The sequence below is a fragment of the Hemicordylus capensis genome, chromosome 15 (genome assembly GCF_027244095.1).
Source record: "Hemicordylus capensis ecotype Gifberg chromosome 15, rHemCap1.1.pri, whole genome shotgun sequence".
Lineage (NCBI taxonomy): Eukaryota > Metazoa > Chordata > Lepidosauria > Squamata > Cordylidae > Hemicordylus > Hemicordylus capensis.
This window is the reverse complement of record NC_069671.1, coordinates 14,925,460-14,947,769: the sequence shown is the minus strand read 5'-3', so window position 1 is coordinate 14,947,769 and position 22,310 is coordinate 14,925,460. Positions and strand designations below refer to the sequence as shown.

At 50.1% G+C, this 22,310-nt stretch overlaps 1 protein-coding gene across 5 annotated transcripts in view; it reads left to right on the top strand.

Moving 5' to 3' along the window:
• Nucleotides 1-22,310, top strand: part of HECTD4 (HECT domain E3 ubiquitin protein ligase 4) — an 89,206-nt gene that overhangs the window by 49,860 nt on the left and 17,036 nt on the right. For 3 of the 5 annotated variants that reach the window (XM_053279588.1, XM_053279587.1, XM_053279585.1), the window contains exons 28-58: nucleotides 84-172; nucleotides 539-714; nucleotides 1,503-1,638; nucleotides 1,741-1,885; nucleotides 3,521-3,687; nucleotides 4,447-4,593; nucleotides 5,346-5,530; nucleotides 5,691-5,844; nucleotides 6,539-6,819; nucleotides 7,396-7,585; nucleotides 7,668-7,749; nucleotides 8,660-8,862; nucleotides 9,020-9,155; nucleotides 9,858-10,040; nucleotides 10,201-10,371; nucleotides 10,757-10,926; nucleotides 12,459-12,574; nucleotides 14,272-14,375; nucleotides 14,860-15,021; nucleotides 15,106-15,254; nucleotides 15,797-15,876; nucleotides 15,991-16,154; nucleotides 16,692-16,929; nucleotides 17,190-17,326; nucleotides 18,043-18,169; nucleotides 18,993-19,130; nucleotides 19,351-19,487; nucleotides 19,596-19,756; nucleotides 20,198-20,379; nucleotides 20,844-21,049; nucleotides 21,212-21,342. In XM_053279588.1, the coding sequence (XP_053135563.1) occupies nucleotides 84-172; nucleotides 539-714; nucleotides 1,503-1,638; nucleotides 1,741-1,885; nucleotides 3,521-3,687; nucleotides 4,447-4,593; nucleotides 5,346-5,530; nucleotides 5,691-5,844; nucleotides 6,539-6,819; nucleotides 7,396-7,585; nucleotides 7,668-7,749; nucleotides 8,660-8,862; nucleotides 9,020-9,155; nucleotides 9,858-10,040; nucleotides 10,201-10,371; nucleotides 10,757-10,926; nucleotides 12,459-12,574; nucleotides 14,272-14,375; nucleotides 14,860-15,021; nucleotides 15,106-15,254; nucleotides 15,797-15,876; nucleotides 15,991-16,154; nucleotides 16,692-16,929; nucleotides 17,190-17,326; nucleotides 18,043-18,169; nucleotides 18,993-19,130; nucleotides 19,351-19,487; nucleotides 19,596-19,756; nucleotides 20,198-20,379; nucleotides 20,844-21,049; nucleotides 21,212-21,342 (4,847 nt within the window). The remainder of the gene's footprint in view (nucleotides 1-83; nucleotides 173-538; nucleotides 715-1,502; nucleotides 1,639-1,740; nucleotides 1,886-3,520; nucleotides 3,688-4,446; nucleotides 4,594-5,345; nucleotides 5,531-5,690; nucleotides 5,845-6,538; nucleotides 6,820-7,395; nucleotides 7,586-7,667; nucleotides 7,750-8,659; nucleotides 8,863-9,019; nucleotides 9,156-9,857; nucleotides 10,041-10,200; nucleotides 10,372-10,756; nucleotides 10,927-12,458; nucleotides 12,575-14,271; nucleotides 14,376-14,859; nucleotides 15,022-15,105; nucleotides 15,255-15,796; nucleotides 15,877-15,990; nucleotides 16,155-16,691; nucleotides 16,930-17,189; nucleotides 17,327-18,042; nucleotides 18,170-18,992; nucleotides 19,131-19,350; nucleotides 19,488-19,595; nucleotides 19,757-20,197; nucleotides 20,380-20,843; nucleotides 21,050-21,211; nucleotides 21,343-22,310) is intronic. The other 2 variants (XM_053279589.1, XM_053279586.1) reach the window with 1 other exon arrangement.

The following is a 22,310-nucleotide window of genomic DNA, read 5'->3' as shown; positions in this document are numbered from 1 at the left end:
TGAAAAGCAAAGCAAAATGGCATTGTCAGCTGAAATAGATCCATTTGTAGTCGGTTTTCAGCATATGTTCTCCCTCTCTTTAGAGCAAAATGAAAGAACTGGAACTTCTGTGCTCCATGAAAGAGGTTTCATTTGATGGGAGTGATCTTGAGAACATGGTCCTCTCGCTGAGGTTAGTATCCACTCTCTGGTGCTGTCCCTTCCTTCATGTGGGAAGGGTGGTACGTTTGGGGGGGTTTCCCTGTGTATCCCCCATGTTCAGCCTCCTTTCCAGCTCTGTTTGAAAAACTCTCTCTCTCATTCTCCCACAGAGTAGGATGGTATCCTTTAAGACGGGGTGTGTGTCCCTTTCTTGCTCCCAACAGGCAGGGCCATATGCCACTCTTCAGAGTCATGAATATGCACCGGGAGCAAGAACCTCCCCATTCCAGTCTCTGAGAAACTGTATCGGTAGCTGCTCTCTCTCTGCCCTGTGTGCTTCTGAAGAGATACTGGCTACCCCTGCAGCTTCTCTGGGTTTTGCCTCCATTGCTTTTAGGGAGAAATTTTTCCAGGAAGTCAGCTCCCTGCTTCAGAAGCCTTCGCATCCCATGGCGAAGACGAAAACGTTGGTCAAGAGCTTGATGAACCGCGCAGAGCTACTCTTGCACGTCACCATTGCCGCCCAGCCTGGACTCACCCGGAGTATATCTGGCACACCGGCAGAGACACCAGGTAATGGGGGTGGCAGCAGAAAGGGTAGTTGTCCCGTTTCTTAAAGTCAAAGGTGTCCAGCATCTTTATTTTTATTTTCCACATTTATATCCCACTCTTCCTCGTGAGGAGTACATGGTTATTAGGTTTATCCCTTTCCTCATTTCTGTATTCCTGTTTGGCATCCCCACAGCCTTGGCTACAAACCTCTCTCCCTCAGTCTGCTCAGGAAACCAAATGCTTCATCATGAAACCATGCCATAGGCAGCCTTAGACGAACCAAGGGGGTGCCACCAAGTCCCATAAGCTGCCAGCCTAGGTTGGTGATGTGACAGGCGCTAGCCCATAAGGGTCCTCCACAGCTGGCTTTTCCCTGGTCCCAGCTGAAAACTGGCAGAGTGGCTTTCTTCAAAGCTCCCCGCCCCCCAGGACAGGAAAAGGTCTGCTCATATTGGACACAGGGGGGTGGGGGGCTCTCAGAAACATCCCACAACCACCAATGGCTGTTCTTCAGCCATTGTGTGTACTGGCCATGAAATGCATGTGGGATTCCCAGCAGGCAAGCAGCCCAGGGGAGCAAAAGCAGGAGAGAGGGCATACCCTCAGCCTCAGCTCCTGCCTGTGGGCTCCCCAGAGGTGTCCGGTGGGCCACTGTGTGTGAAACCGGATGCTGGACTAGACAGGCCTTGGGCCTGACCCCGCAGGGCTGAGCTTCTGTTCGGATCTCATTGCCTGCTGCATTGCTTCCCTGTCCCGTGGCCCCAGCCCCTCGCGAACGAGTGCTCCTTTCTCTCCTCCTCACACTGCAGCCTGCAAGTCGGCTTCAGAAACAAAGGTGATCTCCCACGCTGTCCGTCAGCCCGTCTTTCTCCGCAGCATGTCTGCACCGTCTGACCTTGAGATGATTGCCAATGAAGATCTGGAGTTCACTCGCTCGAGCCAGAGGTGTGCAGATTTCCCCTTCTCCTTGCGGTGCAAGAAACCGCCCCCCCCATCCCTCCCGTTGGGCTGCTTTAATCCCCCGGCACAACCTTTGTTTTCCCCCAGTAGGCGGCGGCATGTGACCAGTCACAGGAGCAGCTCCTTTACCCTCCTCCAGTCCCTGACCATTGAGGACAGCCGAGATAAGCCCACCTACAGCGTCTTGCTGGGGCAGCTGTTTGCTTTCATTGGGACCAATCCTGACCAAGCAGTAAGTCGTGCCAGCGGGGCTCTTCCAGCCGTGGTGCCAGTGTGTGGAGCTCCTTCCCTGGGAACCCTGCCAGAGGCCCCCAGCTGCTCTCGGGCAGGCGCCGGGTTCAAACTTAGCTCTCTGAGGAAGCTTTTGGGCAGCACTGATTTCTGCTTAGGCAAGCTGGTTGTCCCTTACGATGTACTATTGATGTCAGTTGTGCTTTTTGGTGCTCACTGCTGCTCTGATGCTTGATTCGTCTTGGCTTTGTGTGATGCTTTCATGTCAGTTTTGTTTAGTAGCTCCTGTGAGTGATTAAAAATAATCTTAGGTGGGGTATATGTCTTAAAGATAAAACTAAGTCATAACTGGGGGTGTATGGCTAGTTGTCCATCTGGCTCACTACGGTCTGTGTGGACTGAGAGTAGCTCCTTCCTAGCCCTGAGAATCTCTCAGATGCCAAAGATTTGGCCCCCTAGGGCTTGCTGCTTTCTTTTATTTATTGCTAACTCCCACACCTCCTGCGTGGCAGGCAAGGCTTGTGCCAGAGCTTTGCCAGTGCAGAAAAGCCAGCTCTACCCTGATTTTCCCACCATGTCAGATCAGACTACTCTGCCCTGAAGATGACCTTTGAATGTGGGACAGGCTGTAGTCCCAGTTTTTTATTCTAAAACTCTATTCTATTCTAAATTCTGGAGTCCCAAGTGCTCTTATTTGAAAGTTAACTTCCTAGGAACATAGGGAGCTGCCATATACTGAGTCAGACCCTTGGTCCATCGAGCTCAGGATTGTCTACACAGCCTGGCAGCAGCTTCTCCAAGGCTGCAGGCAGGATCGTGTCTCAGCCCTATCTTGGAGATGCTGCCAGGGAGTGAAGTTGAAACTAGAGATGTGCAAATCCATTTGAGTCAAATCAATTTGAGCTCAAATTGGGATGATTTGAGTGATTCTAACTCTAATGGAATCTCCCCTAAAATGGAAGGCCTGATTTGAGTCAATTGGACTTGAAGGGATTTGAATGATTTGAGTGCCATTTTGAAGCCCTTTTTTCTTGGGAAAGCTGGGCTACCAATTGGGGTCAGCAGGTAGACCAGGCCTCTGCCCCAGACTTAGCACATCGGTGCTCCTCAAGAGTACTGGTCTACCATCCTCCAAGGCAGGCTGACACGTGAAGTCTGGGGCAGAGGGCTACCCACCAAAACCAATTGGTAGACTAGCTTTCCCCAGAAAAAAAATGATGTTTGAATCGCTCGAATTGATTCAAGTGATTTAATGAATTGATTCGAGGATTTTGCTACTTGAGCTCGAATCGAATCACAAAATCCAATTCATGCACATCTCTACTTAAGACCTTCTGCATGCAAGCATGCAGATTTTCTTTCCAGAGTGGCCCCATCCCCTAAGGGGAATATCTTACAATGCTCACATGTCCTGGCTAAGTGGGGATTTGAACCTAGGTCTTCCCAGTCCCAGCTGATACACGACCCACTCTACCACACTAGTTCTCAGCGTGTGACTATCTCAGGCTTGCTGCCTCTCAGGAAAAAGTTGTGCCCTGAGTCCCTGGCTATCCAGTCACAAATGACTCAATCCCCCCCTAACGGTGTTGATGTTCCAGTAAGAAAGTCCTATGTTTGACCCACCGTCCTCTTGTAGGTATCCAGCAGCAGTTTCCTCCTAGCTGCTCAGACCAGGTGGCGCCGCGGAAACACCAGGAAGCAGGCTCTGGTACACATGAGGGAGCTCTTGACAGCTGCCGTGCGTGTTGGTGGCGTGACGCATCTTGTGGGTCCGGTGACGATGGTTCTTCAAGGAGGCCCACGGTCAGTTTCCCTGGAAGCCCTAGGTTTGGGGAAGGCTGGAGATCTCTTTTGTGGAGGCTCTGTGATCTGCATTATCTGAAGAAAATGGGCTGCAAGAAAACAGGAAATGCTAAAAATTTAGCTTTCTTCATCAAGTTTGTGCTTTGACCAATGGGGGTGGGGGAGGGTGGAAATTGCGTCCATAGGGATATCAAATAAACTTTATTACGATCGTAGATCAGGCTGGGTCCATAGGGACAACTTGCGTGGAGTCAGTTTGGCTGCCATAAAAGAGAGAATGCTTCGAAAGCCAGGTAGAGATGGGGCAGTTATTCAGAGTGGGCTGTGCACATTAGAACAGCCCCAGAACAAGGTGGGCACAGCCCCCACCATCCACCTCAAGTTTACCCAACTGAACTCCAAACATTTTGCTTTGGAGAGGGTGTTACTTGTAATAGAGAGCTTACCTGCCTGCTCAGTGTGAAATTCAGGAAAGAGAAGACTGTTGCTGGCCGTATAGCACCTCCATGCTCATTGGCCACATACCATTGGATATCAGCTCCTAGGAAGCCACAGTGGGAGGAGACTGTGGCTTTTATGGGTTCTTGGAGGCATCTGCTGGCGATTGTGGGGAGAAGGCAGGGTGGATGTTTGGGTCTGATCCAGCTGCACTCTACTTAGGCTATCAATCCGTTTGTTTGCATCCTCGCCTTCTAAATGAGGCACTGGGTGCTTGAAGTGTTTGTATGTTCCAGAGCTCGCTTGTTTGGCTTCCCACAGGATTGAAGAGCTCACCTGTGGTGGGATGGTGGAACAAGTCCAAGAAGCCTTTGGGGAGACCATGACCTCTGTTGTGGCGCTCTGCGCTCGTTACCCCATCGCCTGCGCAAACAGCATTGGCCTCTTGTGCACGATACCTTACACCAGGTAGGCACATCCACACAACATAAAACAGCATCTGCCTGCTTATTGGATTGTCCCCAAATTCAAGCCTTTCAAATAATTTCACTTCTCCCCTTTTTTTTGTAAGATGTTTAGTGGTGGAGGAAGAGAAAGGCAAGGATTATTGCGGAGGGAGTGGGCTAATCTCCACTAGGAGCAGGGCCTTCTTTGTAGGGGCCCCAGTGCTGTGGAATTCTCTCCCAGAGAGATCCACACAGCCTCCTCCCTTGCTGAAAACAGGACAACACTTTTTTGTTTGTTTTGGTTGGCCTTTGAAAATTGTCCCCCACCACCTTTCTTGCCTTTATATGAATTTTGCTGGGCTTCTGTTTTCTTGATATTTTTCTATTTGTATTGTTAATTGGTTGCTTAGATTGTATTACTTTAGTTTTTAGAGGGTTTTTAAAAAAAGTTTGAACTGCTTTGGAAGTTAGTTATTTTATAATCCGCCTTGAGATTGTTTTAATGAAAGGCAGTATAGAAATTTAACAATCACTTTAACAATGAACATGTTTTAAAACTACTATTTAGTCTCCTCCTAGGAGTAGCTTGACAACAGCGACTCCATGCTCAAAATGTGATTAGGATGATGGAAACGGCCCCATAGGGATACTCTGGCCTTATGCAGAGCTGTAAACGGGAAATGCAGCTTGTGCAGATGCCACAGATGCCTGCTGCGTGGCTTCTCCTTGTGTGTGTACTTAGGGGGCTGAAATGTGCTTTGTGTTTCTGTGCAGGAGTGAAGAGAAGTGTCTGGTGCGGAGCGGCCTGGTCCAGCTGATGGATCGCTTGTGCAGCTTAAGCAGCCAGGCTGAATCCAGCTCCAATGAGAAGCAGACAAAGAAGCAGAAGGTGGCCACCATGGCTTGGGCTGCCTTCCAAGTGCTAGCCAACCGTTGCGTGGAATGGGAGAAGGAGGAAGGTAGGCCGGGAAGGAGGGAGCTATGTCCACTCAGAGTCAGGGCTCAAGTGGGGGAACATTGCGGCAAACTGAATTGCTAATGGGCGCTCCTGGGTGCAGAAGCCCAGCAATGTTGCTGCCTGTGTCTTCAGCCCCAATCCCTTGCATATCCCTTCTGCAGGTGGGTCCACGGAGGCTGTGCACTCAGGTCTGGCTCGCCAGGTCTCCAGTCTTCTGACCAACCACCTGGCACGAGCCACCGAGTGTTGTGGCAACCAGGCCGCCGGAAACGATGCCCTGCAAGATGTCCTTAGTCTTCTGAATGATCTCTCGAGGTACGGCCTGCTTCTTGGCCTCTGGCTGGGATCCGAGCCTAGATTTGGTTTGTTTTCGCAATGTTGGCAGCCGAGCTTTAGGATACAGAAAGCTTTGAAGTTCTCTGCTGCCTGGAGCTGAGGACAAAAGTGTTACTAGCCTTAAGAGCCCGGGACAGATAACTCCGTCCAGTTCTTTTAGTCCTGCTCGCCTATTTGGCCTAAATAGAACTGGGCGGGTTTATCCGTCCTGGGCTCTTAAGGCTAGTAACACTTTTAAATTAGTCCTGCCTGGGAGCGCGTGGGGAGGATAACCCAATTGGAGATGTCCTCTGCTCCAGCAGCAAGAAGAAGCCTTCACAATAAGTGAAACAATGCTCCGTTGTTGTGAAGCAGGGGAGCAACAGCAGGAGAGAGGGCATGCCCTCACCTCTTGCCTGTGGGCTCTCCGGAGGCCTCTGATGGGCCACTGTGTGAAACAGGATGCTGGACTAGAAGGGCCTTGGGCCTGATCCGGCAGAGCTGTCCTTACGTTCTTATGTACATAAGAACGTAAGAGTTTGTCTTGGCTCTCTTGCTTTTTTTACCTTGCATGATATGGAATATCATGCTGTCGTCTAGTTTTGGTTTCAAGGATATGTATTTCAGCGCTTGTTAGTTTCTTCGGCGAGCGTGGGAGATGCCTGGGATGTCACCCATGTTTCTCCTTCCCCAGGAGTCACATTGGCAAGGCCATCCTCAGCCAGCCAGCCTGCGTGTCGAAGCTGCTCTCCCTGCTCCTGGACCAGCGCCCCTCTCCGAAGCTGGTCCTCATCATCCTCCAGCTCTGCCGCGCCGCTCTGCCGCTCATGAGTGTGGAGGATTGTGGGAACGTGGAGCTGCCCCCCTGGAGCTACTCGGTGCCCTCCCTGAACAGCGAGCAAGACGACCCCAGTGACCCGGCCTCCAAAATTGCCTCCCTGCTCTTAGCCAAGTTGGCGGATTACATCGTGCCCGGTGGGTAGCGAATGCGTCAGACCCTTCTCTATTGTATTATCATCTGGGTCATTGGAGAAGAAGCTCTCAGTGCTGCATGGAAATCCAAGAAGTGTGTTGGCTATAGAGAGTTCAGGGACTTAGAGAGCATAGAAATGTGTTGGCCATAGAGAGTTCAGGGGCATTCTGCCTTTTGCTGCCACATGCTGAGGACAAACCATGAGAGAGGGTCTGAGAGGGTTTCATTGCTGTAATTAAGGGGTTTGTAATCAGGGGCGTAACAAGGCTGGAGTGGGCCCAGAGACAAAATTTTAAAATGGGCCCCTCGCTGTTACACACACACACACTCACAATATATAGTCATGTGACTTGCCTCTGGGTGGGCCCCTTGAGGCATGGGGGGCCCCAGGCAGCCGCTTCCCCTTGCCTAATAGTAGTTACGCCCGTTTGTAATTAACCTATCATTGCCCACACCAAGCCCATGAATTGGGGCAGGCTGTACATTGGATCAGACTTGTAGCATTGGTGTCCCCTCCAAAGGGGTCCAGAATGCATTGGAAGCCGTTGCTGACAGCTGCTTTCCCTCCCTGCTTCCAGGATGCCAGACGGTTCTTTCTCCAACGGCTTCTGAGCCTGACACTTCGCTGTCAAAAGCCAGCCCGAAAGGTTCCCTTAAAGGAGACAAAGATCCCGGGGAAGAGAGCGAGGCCGTGGATGGCAAACTCTCCATCTTCATTCATAAGCGGGAAGACCAGTCGTCTCATGAGGTCCTTCAGCCGCTGCTAAGGTAACTCGGACTCTGTGGGATCCCGGTAAGAACCGGTGAGCCGTCACCAGATTTACACCATGGTTGTTCTTCCCTTCCGTAGTAGCTCAGAAGGCCGGCCATTTCGACTCGGAACGGGAGCCAATATGGAGAAGGTGGTGAAGATGGATCGGGACATGACTAAAGTAAGGCGGGGGGAGAAGCCTTTCCCGATTCTCTCTCTTTAAATGTTAGAGTCTTGTGAATAGCTGATACACTGGCAATGCAATGCGCATATTATCACTTCCGTCCTCTTCAAAAGACCCTTTACTGTGCAAAAATAAGTTTATACTCGTCATTTTTATTAGACTAAATACTCAAACGTTTTTATTGATGAGTATCGACTTCTATGTTTACTCAACAAAGGGTCTTTTGAAGAGAACTGGTGAATAGCTTCATCCATAGATAGGCCGGTTTGCAGGGTCGTCTAGATTTTTTTTCCTAGAACCCCAAAGTCCACCAGCTGGAGCCTGGCACAAGATGGTGGGGGACCAGTGGATCCAGATGCAAAATGCTGGCTCGGGGTGGAACCAGTTGCCTCCTCCATCCAATGAGCCACACACTGGGATGGAATCAGCATCCGCATCACTCCAGATCAGGGATTCAAACACCAACCTCTCTAAGACTAGGCAGTAAAGGCAACCCATTAATATGCCTATTTTACCAGTGAGGCTGAGAGAGAAGCCATTAGCACAAGGCCGGCGATGGCAGAGAATGTTCTATTCTTGACTTGCCATGTTGCTTGCTGCTGGTTAAGCTGTTGGGGGAATCGGAAACCTTTTCTGACCTCCTGCAAGCCTCCCAGAGATCTAGATCCTGATTGTTCTTCTCTATCCCTCTGACGTATCCCTTTCTCAAGGAACCAGAAAAATAAATTGTATTTCTTGCCTGTCTAGAAGCCAGCTTGTTGCATCAGTGTTGATTGATGTATCTAGCATGCAGAACTGTGGGGAAAGAGGAATTCCTAGCGACAACTTCATTAGCATTAGAAAAATATGGTCCTTGCTGAGGCACATCCAATGCCCAGAGAGTGTCCAACCGTCCTTTCCTTCTCAGAGCGGCTGCTGCGAAGTGATCACTGAGGAGGCTGCTGCAGCACTGCGGAAGGCCACCAAGTGGGCACAGTCTGGGCTGATCGTCAGCGTGGGCCCACCAGTAGAAATGGCCAATCCGGAAAGCACCAGTGGCCTGTCGACCGGGGACAAGAAGAAAACGGCACAAACCTCCATTTGCAGGGAGCGGAATTCAGAGCTTGCCAGGTAAGTAATCCCTGTTGATGCCCCTAAGGATGGCTGTCCTGTGTTAACCTGTTGGGAATTGGCTCGCAGAATGGCCCGTTGCCGTGGGCTTCCTCTTATAATGCACAAAAGCAGCGATAGCAAAGAGCCCGGTCCCAACGGCCGTCTTTCTTAACAGAACCGACCCCGTGCGGCCCTTCATCAGTGGCCACGTGGCGAACAGCATGGCAGCGGAGGTGATTGCTTTGCTCCACAGCTTGCTCATGGCGCCAGAATCCAACGCAGCTCAGATATGGACCACCACAGCTGAAAAAGTAAGCGAGGGGAGGATTCTTGGTCCTGCCTCTGTCTTGGCGTGAAAGTGGGAGAGGAGTCCCTGGTGAGGTGATTTCTGAGATCGCAGCAGTCACGAGCCCTGAGGGTCTTCCATAAGCATCCGTGATTTCGTTGCTTGAATTTATCAGGCAATCTCTCAAGGCCTTATTGCGTAACCTAGATCATAGGATTCAGAATGCTACAAACACTCTTTTTTCAGTTTTCTGGTTGTATTGGCCAAGTACTGAACATCTGTAATAGTTCTGTTGCTAAAAGGACAGGGTGATGGAAATTGTATTCCAATGGGTAGAAATATACCTTTGTAAATTTGTTTTCATGTTTTTCTTAATTTTTTTTAAAAAAACTAACATTCCCAAAACAACATACAAAGCCTAAGCAGTTAAAAGGGCTTAAAACAAAAATGTCTAGAGAGTCAAAAATAGCAGCAGCTTCATTTAAAAAAAAATGAAACTGTCCCTTGGTATAACACATTCAGATCCTAAAGAGTCATTTAAATCTTACTGGATGTTTGTTTTTATTTTGGTTCGATTAAAGTCAAACATCACCCCTTGCCCAGGAAACATATCAAAGAGCCATGTCAATGGATTTCCAATCCCCAGCTGTTCTGGCTTTTTGGCTATGGATTTTGACCAAGCTCCCTACCACTCACTAACAGATTTCATTCATTCATTCATTTGCAGGTTCTGTCCCGGGCTCTGATGTATATTCCTCAGCTGGGCAAGTATGCAGAGAGCATTCTGGAGAACGGCAGCAGCAGCGGAAGGAAACTTGCCAAGCTTCAAAGGATTGCGCGCCAGGCAATCGCTGCTCTCTGTGCTCTGGGCGGCTTCAAAGAGACCATCAAAATTGGCTCTGAAGTGCAGGTGAACCACCAAAGCCTAGTTAATTCCCCCCACCCCATAGGCCCTTGATCAATGGCAGGCATTTGTTGAATGAATGAATGAATGTGACAGTTACAGGTAAACCTTATTCATAAATATATTCATTCATTCTCTCTCTCTCTCTCTCTCTCTCTCCCTCTAGGTTTTAGGTAGGGGAATAGCCGGAAGCATTGGAGTCGTGGCATCTATTAATGAACAGGAAGGTATAGCAACGGTCAGATTTCCACCTACCAGTATAGACTGTAGAAAGACCTCCCAAGCATCAGACATTTTAACTATTCCATTATCTAGGCTCTGTGTTCCAAGATCAGAGGTAAGGTCATTTTAAAATCCAACATCCAGTGTAATAATGACTTGTTAAATGAAAGCTACAGTTTTAAGTTAGGAGGAGGAGCTTGTTTAAAAGGGCCGGTTTTATGTTTGTGTTGAAGCTGACTGCCGGAAGTTTGAGCATGCCGTAGAGAAGGCCGTTTGGAAGTTCTGCCAAGTAACCTACAGTGGGTGGGTTGGAGTAAATGGGGCTCTCCTAGGCTGAACTGCGACCTTTTTCTGGTTGGATAGTTTGTAACCTTTAAGTCAGGACTGTGTGTTTTTGTGAGCGTGTCAAACAAGAATATATAACTCCAGGTAATTCCCTCATTTCCTAGAAACTAACAACTTGAATTTAACTTTTTACCGTGCCCCTCCACCACCATCAGGCATTGCCTCTCCATAAACTGTCCATTACTGAGAAGGTAGTACAGGCAGTCCAGTCCATGTTACTTCCGCAGGAGGGGAGTCTCTCTATTCATACCTCACTTCCTGCAACAGGAGATGGCTCAACTCCAGTAATGGCAGTGGTCCGACTCCTTGCTGAAATCCGAACCAGGTGAGCGGGGCTTGTTCTGGCAGGGCTCAAGAGACGGGTGGCAGGCGGGATTTGAAGGGCGGGGGCTTGAGCCAGTGGGTCAAGACAGCAGTGGACTCAGGGTGAAGACAGATGTAATATAAAAAAAAAAAGAGAGCCTGCAGATTGCTCTGGTCCCAGCTTGGGAGGAAGAAAACAGTTGAAACATCAACCTGCTTTCCAGTTCATTGGTTCAGCTGCTAGCCATGCCCCTCCCCACTTGCTTTACGTTTGCCTTTTTAGTTTTTGACAGCGTCGCATGATGGCCTGTGTGCATATCTACTCATTCGTGGCTTCATTTTAATTTTTTTAGATGAGAGGGTGATGTTGACAATTTGGGCACAAGCCAGTCAGTGCTGTGCACAATTTAGCTTCTGCTTCAGCTTTGCAGAACCAGGTTTTTTTTTTTTTCCCCCCAGAGCTCAGCCCTGCTGGAGAGGAAAGGTACATTCTTAATTGAATGCAGCAAGGGTGCTTTCAGCTCAGTGCTGCTGCTCTAAACACATTACATCTGCCTTCATCTTTAAAACAATGAATGGCAAATATGGCTGCAGTACAAGTTGGATGGCTAACCTGAAAGCACAATGCATTTATGTCTGAGGTGTGCTTTTTATTAGCTAGCTATATTTTTAACATAGCCTATTTGCAAAACAAGAGCTCCTTGAGCTGCATTGAAATGCTAATTGCTTAACAATGTAAATAAAGGATGGTTTCAGCTGCCCCCACCCAATTGCCATGGTAAACAGATATGACTTGGGTGCAACATAAATGCTCTTCTCCATGAGGCTGGGAGCATACTGAAAAGACCTGACCATGTGACCTAATTTGCAATTCAAACCAAGAGCTCACCTGGCAAGCAGGAATCCCTTCTCCTGGACATAGGAAGACAGGAAGCTGCCTTCCTATCCAAGTACAAGTTGGATGGCTAACCTGAAAGCAAAAATGCATTTGTGTTTGAGGTGTGCTTTTTATTAACTCAGTTCCTTATTCCCTTATATCCCCTTATAACCCTTAGTCCACCTGGCTCAGTATTGTCTACACCAGGGATTCTCAGCATTGGGTCCTCAGATGATATTGGACTTCAACTCCCATAATCCCCAACCAAAGGCCACTGGGGCAAGGGATTATGGGAGTTGAAGTCCAGTAACATCTGGAGACCCAACGTTGAGAACCCCTGGTCTACACTGACTGGCAGTGGCTTTGCCAAGGTTGCAGGCAGAAATCTCTCCCAGCCCTACCTGGAGATGCTGCCAGGGAGGGACCCTGGGACCTTCTGCATGCAAGCAGGCCGGTGCTCTTCCAACTCCTAGGGGGAGTCTCTTACAGCATTCACATTTAGTCCCTCATTCTAAAGGCAGACCCTGCTTAGTCAAGGGGGCAGTCCAGGCTCCCTACCACAAGACCAGCTTCCCTCCGTTCCTCAAGCCATGCAGCCCGTGTGACTTCTGGTCTCTGCTCAGCCAGGGCTCTTACATACTTGTCCCTCTTTGTGTCTCCCCCCCGCCCCGCCCAAGAGCATGCCTGGTGATGGCGCAGCTGCTGGAAGACAGCTCCTTCTGTGAAGAGTTCATCCAGCAGTGCCCGGCTGCGGTGGAAGTCCTCAACCTGGTGGCCCAGGAGTGCAGCCCTGGTAGGGAACTCTGGCGGCTTATTTGCACCGCTCACGTAGCAGCAGCTTTGGCTAGCTTTTGGGAACGGGGCGGGGGGGGGGCCTTCACGTCGTGCCACTGAGATGCAAAGAAGCCCGTCCTCAAAACCGAGGTCCGGCCATCGTGGAGCGGAGCTACCCAGTGAGCGGCCTAGTCCCCGCCCCTTGTGGATTGCTCTGGCTGCCTTGCTCGCCCCTGACAAACCTTGGAGGAATGTCGGCAGCTGCCTTCTGACGAGTCAGGCCTCTGGTGCCTCTGGCTCCGTCTCGGGGGACCTTCTGGGTGCAAAGCAGGGGCTCATCCACTGAGCCCCGGCCCCATTTGGAGAGGGAGGCTGCCGGTCCCTTGATTAGCTGGTGGCATGGCCGGCTCTTTGGCCAGCAGGGCCACCAAGGGCTCTTTGGGGCCCCCAGCAGGGCGCAGACTCAAGGCGGCCAGCTGGCCCACAGGCCACCACTTGCCTACCATTGAGACGAGCCATGGGCAGTCTGTTGTGGGGAGAGCAGGGCGGCTGTGGCGCAGAAGACCCTGGGCAGCAGCCATGCTATGCTAGTCGTGGTGAAACCCCTTGGACACCTTTTGAGCCACCGTGGCCAACGGAAGTGGCTCTGAGTCCTGATTTAGCTTGTGTTGCCCCGTGTGTCAGATCGGACCTAGGTGCAAACCTCCCCACCCCCCAACTCAGCACTGAAGCTTATTGAGTGACTTTGGCCCAATCACGGTGTCTCAGTCGGAAGGGCAAGAAGCTCGCAGGTAGAAATGAACCCAAGAGCCGCGGAAAGAGGCCTGGGACCATCCCGCTTCCTGCTGTGGTGTCTTGCTGCTGCTGAGTCCAGAGAGGTGGAGAATCTGGGGCGGGAGAGGCCTTGGAGGTCTGACGGGCCTCTTGCTGCTGGCCTTACTTGTTACAGGATGGCCCCAGAGAACTACATCACAGCCCAGCTACGGCACGCCCTCTACACCAGGGATTCTCAACGTTGGGTCCCCAGATGTTATTGGACTTCAACTCCCATAATTCCCAAGCAACAGCCACTGGGGCAGGGGATTATGGGAGTTGAAGTCCAATAACATCTGGGGACCCAACGTTGAGAACCCCTGCTCTATACCATACTACAGCCTTCAAAATCATGCTACACAAAAGCTTTTACAATCTCACAGTGTGTTGCTTTTAAATGTTTTAGTGTTTCTACAGTTTCCTGCTATTTAAAGTTTACAGTTTAGAGAGCCAGCGTGGTGTAGTGGTTAGAGTGCTGGACTAGGACCGGGGGGAGACCTGAGTTCAAATCCCCATCCAGCCACGAGACTTGCTGGGTGACTCTGGGCCAGTCGCTTCTCTCTCCGCCTCACCTACTTCACAGGGTTGTTGTGAGGAGAAACTCAAGCATGTAGTACACCGCTCTGGGCTCCTTGGAGGAAGATTGGGATATAAAATGTAATAAATAAATACAATAAAATCAATATTATAGCACTTTAGCCTTTAGATAGCCATATCGATTTTATAGCCTTGTGCGTCTTCTATGGTTTTTAGCTACCCAGCTGCACCGTGTGTGTTCTGTGCCTCTTATACCCAACAAATCTTTGTGCCTCTCATACCTCCGTAATGCTTTGTACTTAATGCTGGTCTGAGACGGTAATCAAGATGGTTTGATCTGTCTGGCCCTTGCTTGCCGTCTTCTAGGGGAGCGGCTGCTGGTGGTCGAAGTGCAGTGCGAAAAGCTGCGGATGCTGTATCGTGATAGCGCCCGCCCGCCGCCGCCACCGCTGCAGGCGGACCGAAGGCAGGTAAATATACCGTCCGAACCCAGCCAGGCTGCCTTCCGCCAAGGATGCGGTCCCTGGGTCCTGTGGGCCCAAAGTCCAGCTTGCAGGCTGTTGTCCTGGGAGATCTTCATACGAAGCTCCCGCTCTTGGAGAGGCTGCCACGAGCGAAGCCACTTCAAATCAGACCTGTGGCATTACCGAAGGCAGCTTCCTGCTTGCATCTTAAAAGCTTGCATTTCAAAAGCTTGACGGGCAACTGCTCTCGCTTTATCCCCCCAAAGCGACAGAAATACAGGGGTCTTTTTTGACGTAAAGCGGACAAAGCTTAAACTTGGATGGTGAAATCCGAGTTGTGAAATGATCCCAAATATCTCGCAGGGACTTCGGCAAGAATCTGGCCGTAGTGTGAAAGCACACACTCTCTTCCGGGAGAGATTCGAAGTGAAAGCACCGTGCGGAAAAGTTCCCGTGGAACTAAATCCAGGCTCTTTTCTTCTTGGCGCAGCCCAAGGAAATCACGTGGAGCCCTTCTCGGGTCTTCCCGCCAGTGCGAGCCTGCATGTTCTCCTCCCACCTGACAGCCGTGACCTTCCTTGCAGACCCCAGTGCAGGCGGAGGGCTGCCTCGGGGCACCTTTATCTATGCCACCTCGCCTGTTCCTGTCCAGGTGAGACTTCACCGGCGTTCCCTTTGGGGAGGTGCCCAGAAGTGCCTTTGCTTCTGGGCTGATCCTTGGTCCTTGATTCCTCAGGCGCCTTCCTTCTACTGGGAGATTGAGATTGTGTCCTATGGAGACACAGACGACGACACGGGACCAATCGTTTCATTTGGCTTTGCCACGGAAGCAGAGAAGCGTGATGGCGCTTGGACCAACCCCGTGGGCACCTGCCTTTTCCACAAGTAGGTTGTCGAGCCATTTGCCGTGGAGCTGGAGCTGAGCTTGGGGTGTCCGGCAGTAGAGCTCGGGGGCCTCAAAAACAGGCAACCTTGACTCCCGTGAGAAGAGGCCTCGGGGAGGGAGAAGCTGGTCACCAAGATGGGTTTAGCTGATCCCAGCTGGGTTGATAGGGGAGCAGGCTTTGGAGCACCAGAGTGCTTTTCTCCATTCTTGTCTTTTTAAAAATGCGAATAGCTTATTTCATCGTTTTTGTTCTGCTTTTTTAAAAAGCAGAGCCACATGATGTGATTGACATTGGGTCTAGTTTGGTCCTGAGTAGCTATAGGAAACCTGAAAAAATACGGGGTGGCTGTTTTGATTTTTGGAGTGTTTCTTGCCCTCGGCTGCTATTGACATTATAAATAAATAAATAAACAAACCGGCAGGACCAAACAGTGTGATTTACCGTGTGTCTAGTGCAGCCCTCTGCCGCCACCAGGCACTCTAGCAAAAGGTCCAGCCGATGCTTTCTCTCCCGAGCAAATGCTTTGCTCTTCCTTTTCAGCAACGGTCGAGCTGTTCACTACAACGGTTCCAGCCTGCTCCAGTGGAAAAGCGTGCGACTGGACGTGACTCTTTCTCCCGGTACGTCTGCTTCGTCTGTGCTTAGCATCCTTGATAACAGCAACACTTAGCAAGGGGAAGAGGAGATGACACATTCTCTCTCTCTCTCTCTCTCTGGGTTTGGACTTCCTCCAGGTGACGTTGCCGGAATTGGCTGGGAAAGGGCAGAAGGCACCCCCCCTCCTCCAGGGCAGCCAGCCAAAGGCCGAGTGTATTTCACCTACTGTGGGCAGCGCCTGGGGCCTTACCTGGAGGACGTGTCAGGGGGCATGTGGCCCGTTGTGCATATCCAGAAGAAGGCAGGTTAAACGTCCTCCCTGACTCCTCACTAGCCCCAGTTCCTCGTCCTTGTTTTAATTCCAAGCCTGGAACATGTGAAGCCACATCCCTGAGAGTCGCTTCGGGCTTCTGCAGGGTCCCTTTCCACGTTCAGAGGGTACTCCAAACCTGTCTGTGCACACCTATGCTGAGAGTTGAAGACTTAGCAGGCAGAGGTGCTAAGTCTCTCTCCTCACCTCTCCAAGAAGGGCATTTTAAGCACTTGGTGCCTCCACCTCCGTGGATGTATTCATTCTGTAGAGGAAATTTAAGTATATATCCGTGTAGACAGATAGACAGAGGTGTACTTCTATGTTACTCATGGTCCCACTGATATTGGGCACTTGCTTTTCCTTTTTCCCTTGTTGATTTTCTTTTGGCAACAACTGCCCTATAATGAGTCTTATTCATTCCAGTCCAAAGACTAGACCAAGAATTAGTTCCATTTGTTTTCAGAAATGTGTCTTGGCTTGTCATGCAGCAAAGATCTGAGCCGCTTTGGTTCTGTTCCTTTCCAGAACACCAAAGTCCGGGCCAATTTTGGGTCCCGCCAGTTTGCCTATGCAGAAGGGCAAGCTCATCGGAACGCTGCAGACCTCTGCATCGACCTTGCCGAAGAAATCAGTGCCAACTTTGAAGCGCTGCCTTTTGCCATGGCTTCCGACAGCGACAACGACGCCGGCACCAGCACCGCCTCCGACCCCGGGACTCACGGGCCTCCTTGCCGGATTGCCGCCGTGGCCACTGCTCAGCAACGTAAAGCCAAGCCCCCTCTAGCATTCCAGCAGAACGCTCTTCCGACCCTGATAGCAAAGCTGTAAAGCCATTCCCGAATTAGTTAACGGTGGAGGGTGCCACGCTGGGAGCTCTGGGGTCCACTGAGAATGAAGTGCATGCCGCCCTGGGGTCCCGCATTCCGCAAAGCAGTTCACAATCTTCCCCCGATTCGCCTTCATGATTGACCTGGGAGGCGGGCGACGAATATTCCACCTTTCCCCCCTTTTGCTCATTTTCAGAGTATGACAGCGACACCTCCTGCCATTATAAGATGGAACTCAGCTATGAAAACTTCATCACGTCTGGCCCAGACCCGCACCCCCCTCCCATCGCGGATGATGAAAGTGACGACGACGACGATGACGACATCCCGCGGGTGAGCGGAACGAGGCCCCTCCAGGCCAGAGCGGCTGTATGCTGCCGAGGCAGGTTCCCCCGAGGTGGTCAGGTCGTGTGCTGAAAGAGAGAGAACTTCAACCCAGCGGTGCTTCCATGCCCACCCTTTCCTCAGACACATCTCCTTGCCAGCATCACATGACTTCATACCAAGGGAGTTCTACATTCCCAGCCTAACCAAGGGAGGGGGAGGTTGCTGGGCTCCCTCGCCATCTGGCGTTCCTCCATCTGGCCCTTCCTTCATTCTCATTGGTACCGCCGATGTCCCTAGCCAGCTTCCCCCAGACCCACCCTTTGGTAACAGATTGCAGAGGCTCCCCCTCTCCCGCCATCTTTTCCCTGCAAACGTGCAGACTTCCCGTCTTCTGAGTGCCCTCCTTCTTCACACATATGAGTAGATGAGAACCAGGATATGCAGGTTACAAAATCGCCACCTGCAGAACTTGCCGAGCGAAGGGTTTTCTCAGATGTGTCGTCTGAAGAGTGTGGAGGCAGGGAACATAGTTCAGAGTAAATCATAGTGAAGAGGGTCCCTTGGGTCTCGTATTTGGAAGCCCCGAGGTTCAGCCTCCAACAGCTCCAGTTAAAGCTCTCTGCAGAACTCCCCCTTGTCAGGGCAGATGATGCCTGGCCTGCTGGTCAAAATTGTCAAAATGCCGTCCTCCTTGGTCTGACTTGTCTGGCTTCCCTCTGCAGGAGGACCACTATGCCTTGCTCGTGAAAGCCTGGGAGACCAAAGTGTTCCCTACCATCCGAAGGCGCTTCCGGAACGAAGCCGAGAGGAAGTCTGGCTTGGATCAAATCAAAGGAGCACTACAGCTGGGTATGCCCTTCTGAACCCATCTTGCCTTCTGGATTTGGCACAGATGTTCAAAGCCTGGGTAGCATCCAGACAAAGTCTCACTGAAAAGAATAGGATTTAAGATAGCCCCCGTTAGCTTGTCTCATTAACTTCAAAGGTGCTTCGTCACGACTAGCTCAGTTTGGATGTTCCCCCCCCGGTCTGCCTAGGGCTGGCTGCACAACTTTGGTCCTCCAGCTGTCTTTGGACTACAACTCCCATCACCTCCAGCCACAGTGGCCCGTAGTCAGGGGTTATGGAAGTTGTGGTCAGACATCTGCAGGAGGAGAAAACTGTGCACCCCTGGCCTAGACCAAAAAGCCTTTTATTTATTAGTATTTATTTATTCATTCAATTTCTATACCTCCCTTCCAAAAATGTCTCAGGGAAATAATACACAGAGAAATAATAAATAAATAAGATGGATCCCTGTCCCCAGGGCTCACAATCTATAAATAAACGTAAGATAGACACCAACAACAATCACTGGAGGTATTGTGCTGGAGGTGGATAGAGCCAAGTTACTCTCCCCCTGCTAAATAAAGAGAATCACCACGTTAAAAGGTGCCTCTTTGCCAAGTCAGCAGGGGTTCTTTTGCTCTTGGGTTGTTTCTCTCTTTTCACGTGCCCGTAAGGTAGAGGCACAGTTCCTGTTGAAAGGTCTGGGCTCGTCTGCCAGAGATTCTGGTCCATGGTGATCAGTTCACTCGATCCTTGCTAGATAATTTTCATCCCCCGTTATCTAGACTGATTGAACGTGAGTCATCCACAGGCCTGCATAATCAGAAGCTGGTCTTTGTTTTAGGAATGGTGGACATCGCCCGGCAAACCGTTGAATTCCTTTATGAGGAAAATGGGGGCATCCCTCGGGACCTGTACCTCCCCACTATTGAGGATATCAAAGATGAAGCCAATAAATTCACCATTGATAAAGTTCGGAAAGGTATACCTCTTGCTGTTCTTCTGGGGGTTTGGTACATCCACACAGACTCCTCCAGGGCTGAAGAATGCCTCGTTCTCGGATGACTTTTCAGCGGTGTCTTGGACTGCAGTGTGCAAACAGCTCTTAACAGCAGATTTAATGGCAGTCATCCTTACTGGTGGGATCTGCTTTTCGCTCTTGGAGGTCTTGATGTGAGGAACACCCTTTCTCTTGTCTTCAGGTCTCACTGTTGTCACCCGCTGTCCAGACAGTAACAACATGGCCACCAACACCATAGGGACAGCCCTGCCTAAGTTTGCTATCCGTGGGATGCTGAAGACGTTTGGACTTCACGGAGTCGTTCTGGATGTTGATTCGGCAAGTTCAAGTCACGCTTATGTGTGGAGGGAGCGCCTGTGGCGTTTGGGCTGTGGTCTGTTGCCAAGGCTGCAAGCTCTCAGATGACGGGAGGCTTTGTCATTTCAGGTCAATGAGCTGGTCCAGGTCGAGACATACCTCAGGAGCGAAGGGGTCTTGGTCAGGTACTGGTACCCCATCGATATGCTCGAACGCCCACCAGCTGGCTATCGGAGGACTGCAACCAATGGCCTGGTTTCTCTGGACAACACAAACATTCAGATTCACAGGTACAGTGACACCTATCCTGATGGGATTCCATGTCCCGTGTTGGAGAATCCAAGGTAGGGATCTCTCCCACATCTCCTGGAGGGGCCTGTGAATTAGTCTAGAAGTTGCAAGATGAGTTGACAAAACTGCAAAGAGCACGGTTTGCTTAGATGACTGTTAAATCTTGCCACAACTTTCTGACTCCCCATGTAATAAGCTGCAAATCTGCTGTAAGCTCAGTCGTCATGTCATGGAGTCCTGAGAGATTTTTTAAAAATCACTTTATGTGGATTTGCCATCCTGCATATATGGCAGCTGGTCTGCGTTGACTGTATTTCTATAACCCTGAGTTTTGTCGAGGCTTGTGGCCAAGAGAAACAGACCGGAAGTGTTGAATGAGGTGGAATACTCTTTGCATGCAGAGCCCCTTAATCTATATCTCGCTCTCTTTCTCTCTCTAGAGAACTTTTGCGATGTGAAGCTGCACTCGCTAGGCTGTACTGCCGCATGGCTCTACTCAACATTTTTGCCCCTAAGTCTCCTCACATGTTTACTCGTCTGTTTCACATTCCGGCCATCCGGGACATCACCTTGGAACACCTCCAGTTGCTGTCCAATCAGCTCCTTGCACCACCTCTGCCTGGTAAAATGGCGCTGTGTTTTACCAAGACTTAGAGATTTTGTTTTTTAGATTGTCCTAATCATTTCCACAAATAAGATTGTGTGTATGTGTGTGATCCTCGTCCCTTTTCTGTTTGGATCATGTCTCCTAGATCGTAAGCCATTATTAGAAAATAAAAACTGACTCTAATGCTTTGGCAGAAAAGCAGTAAATGAATGCAGTAAACCAAGGGTAGGCAACCTTTGACCTTCAGCTACTGTTGAACTACAACTCCCTCAATAAATTGTGACTGGGTATGATGGGAGTTGTAGTTTAACAGCAGCTGGAGGGCCAACAGTTGCCTGTCGCTGCAGTAAACATATCATGGGTTTGTCCTCTGTACATGCTGAGCTTTAGCAGCGAGTTGTGCGTCCGAATGATCTGACAAGGACCATTCGGGCTCTCGAAGGGCTTTCTCAAGGGCTTGCTTTCTCTCAACTTGGCAGACGGAACGGTCAGTTCCAGCTCCATCCTGCTGGCCCAGTCCCTCCAGCACTGCATCCACTCCCAGAACTGCTCAGCCACCGACCTCTTCTACCAGGGCAACTCCCAAACTATCCAGGAGTGGCTCACCATTGCCATCACTCGGACTCTGCATCAGGGAGAGGAGACCCTGTTCGACCTGACCAAACAGATCTGTTCCTTCCTACAGGCAAGTTTGGGGGTGGCGGGGAAGAAGCTTCACAATCCGATTATGATGGGTTAGTTATGAAAACAACGTTCTAGAAGCTATGGAAGTCTCCCTTTTCCCTTTATAAAATGCTGTGTTCTTTGCTAGCCTGTCGTTTTGACTGTCGTGCAATGCCCCTTTCAGAACGCTCCTGAGCAGTTCCCCTCTGAAGAGTTTCCCATTTCCGAGTCCAAAGTCAACATGGATGTCAATTTCCCTGGCGCAGCCTTTGTAGTTGTGTCCTGCAAGGAAAGTCAATCTGGATTCCGCAAAGAGTAAGTGACCCTGAGTGAGGATTAGGGGACAGAGTGGGTGGTTGACGGCCCACCCAAGTCATTCTGGGAGGTTGATGCCTTCCCTCCCAAGCCCGTGCTTTCGAGTTTCAAAACTATGTGGCCCTGAGAAGGGAAGATTTTGTGTATATATAGAATATTATTTACAATAGCCTAGATTTGACAATATCGTTATCACTTCTATAGACCCATTAGAGTACAGGGTCCCTTACAGATGAATGTAAGTGAAATAATAGGTCCCTGCCCCAAGGAGCTTGCAAAGCAGTAGTCCTGAATGTGTGTTTTCTTAAAAGCTTGTTGTCTCAAAGTGTGTTTGTAGCGGATTAAAGCCTTTGTCTCAGAGCAGCTCACATGAGAGGGGAAAGTGCTGAATCCTCCCTGGGAGCTGCCTGGCTAGGCTTCTCATAAAAATAATCTATATAGCCAGTAGAATTAAAATGCTGCCACCAAGCATCCTAAAGTTTGTAGAGAGCTGGACCAGTGAATTGGGTGCTTTAATCCAAGGTCCCTCTGTAACTGGGTATTGGGCGAATTAAAAAAACAAAAACAAAACAAAAACCTTCCACTTGCATGCCTACAAGAGAAGAGAAAAAACCCTTATAGTTGCTGAGTGCTTGAGGATGCGTTTGCACCAGAGAAATCCCCCTTCCGCCCCCCAATTGTTCCTGAGTTAAAAACCAGCTCTGAGAGGCTTGTAAAAAGAAAAGAAAAAACAGTTTTATTCCATTACTACAGACTGCTTCCATCTGAGGCTTCTGGCATTATTAGATGCACTCAAATATACTTAGTAGGTTACAAAAATAGATTGCCTGGTTGATTGATTGAGTGCCATCAAGTCGGTGTCTACTCTTAGTGACCACATAGATAGATTCTTTCCAGGATGATCTGTCTTCAACTTGGCCTTTTAGGTCTCTGTGGTGCATTCATTGCTGTCATAATCGAGTCCATCC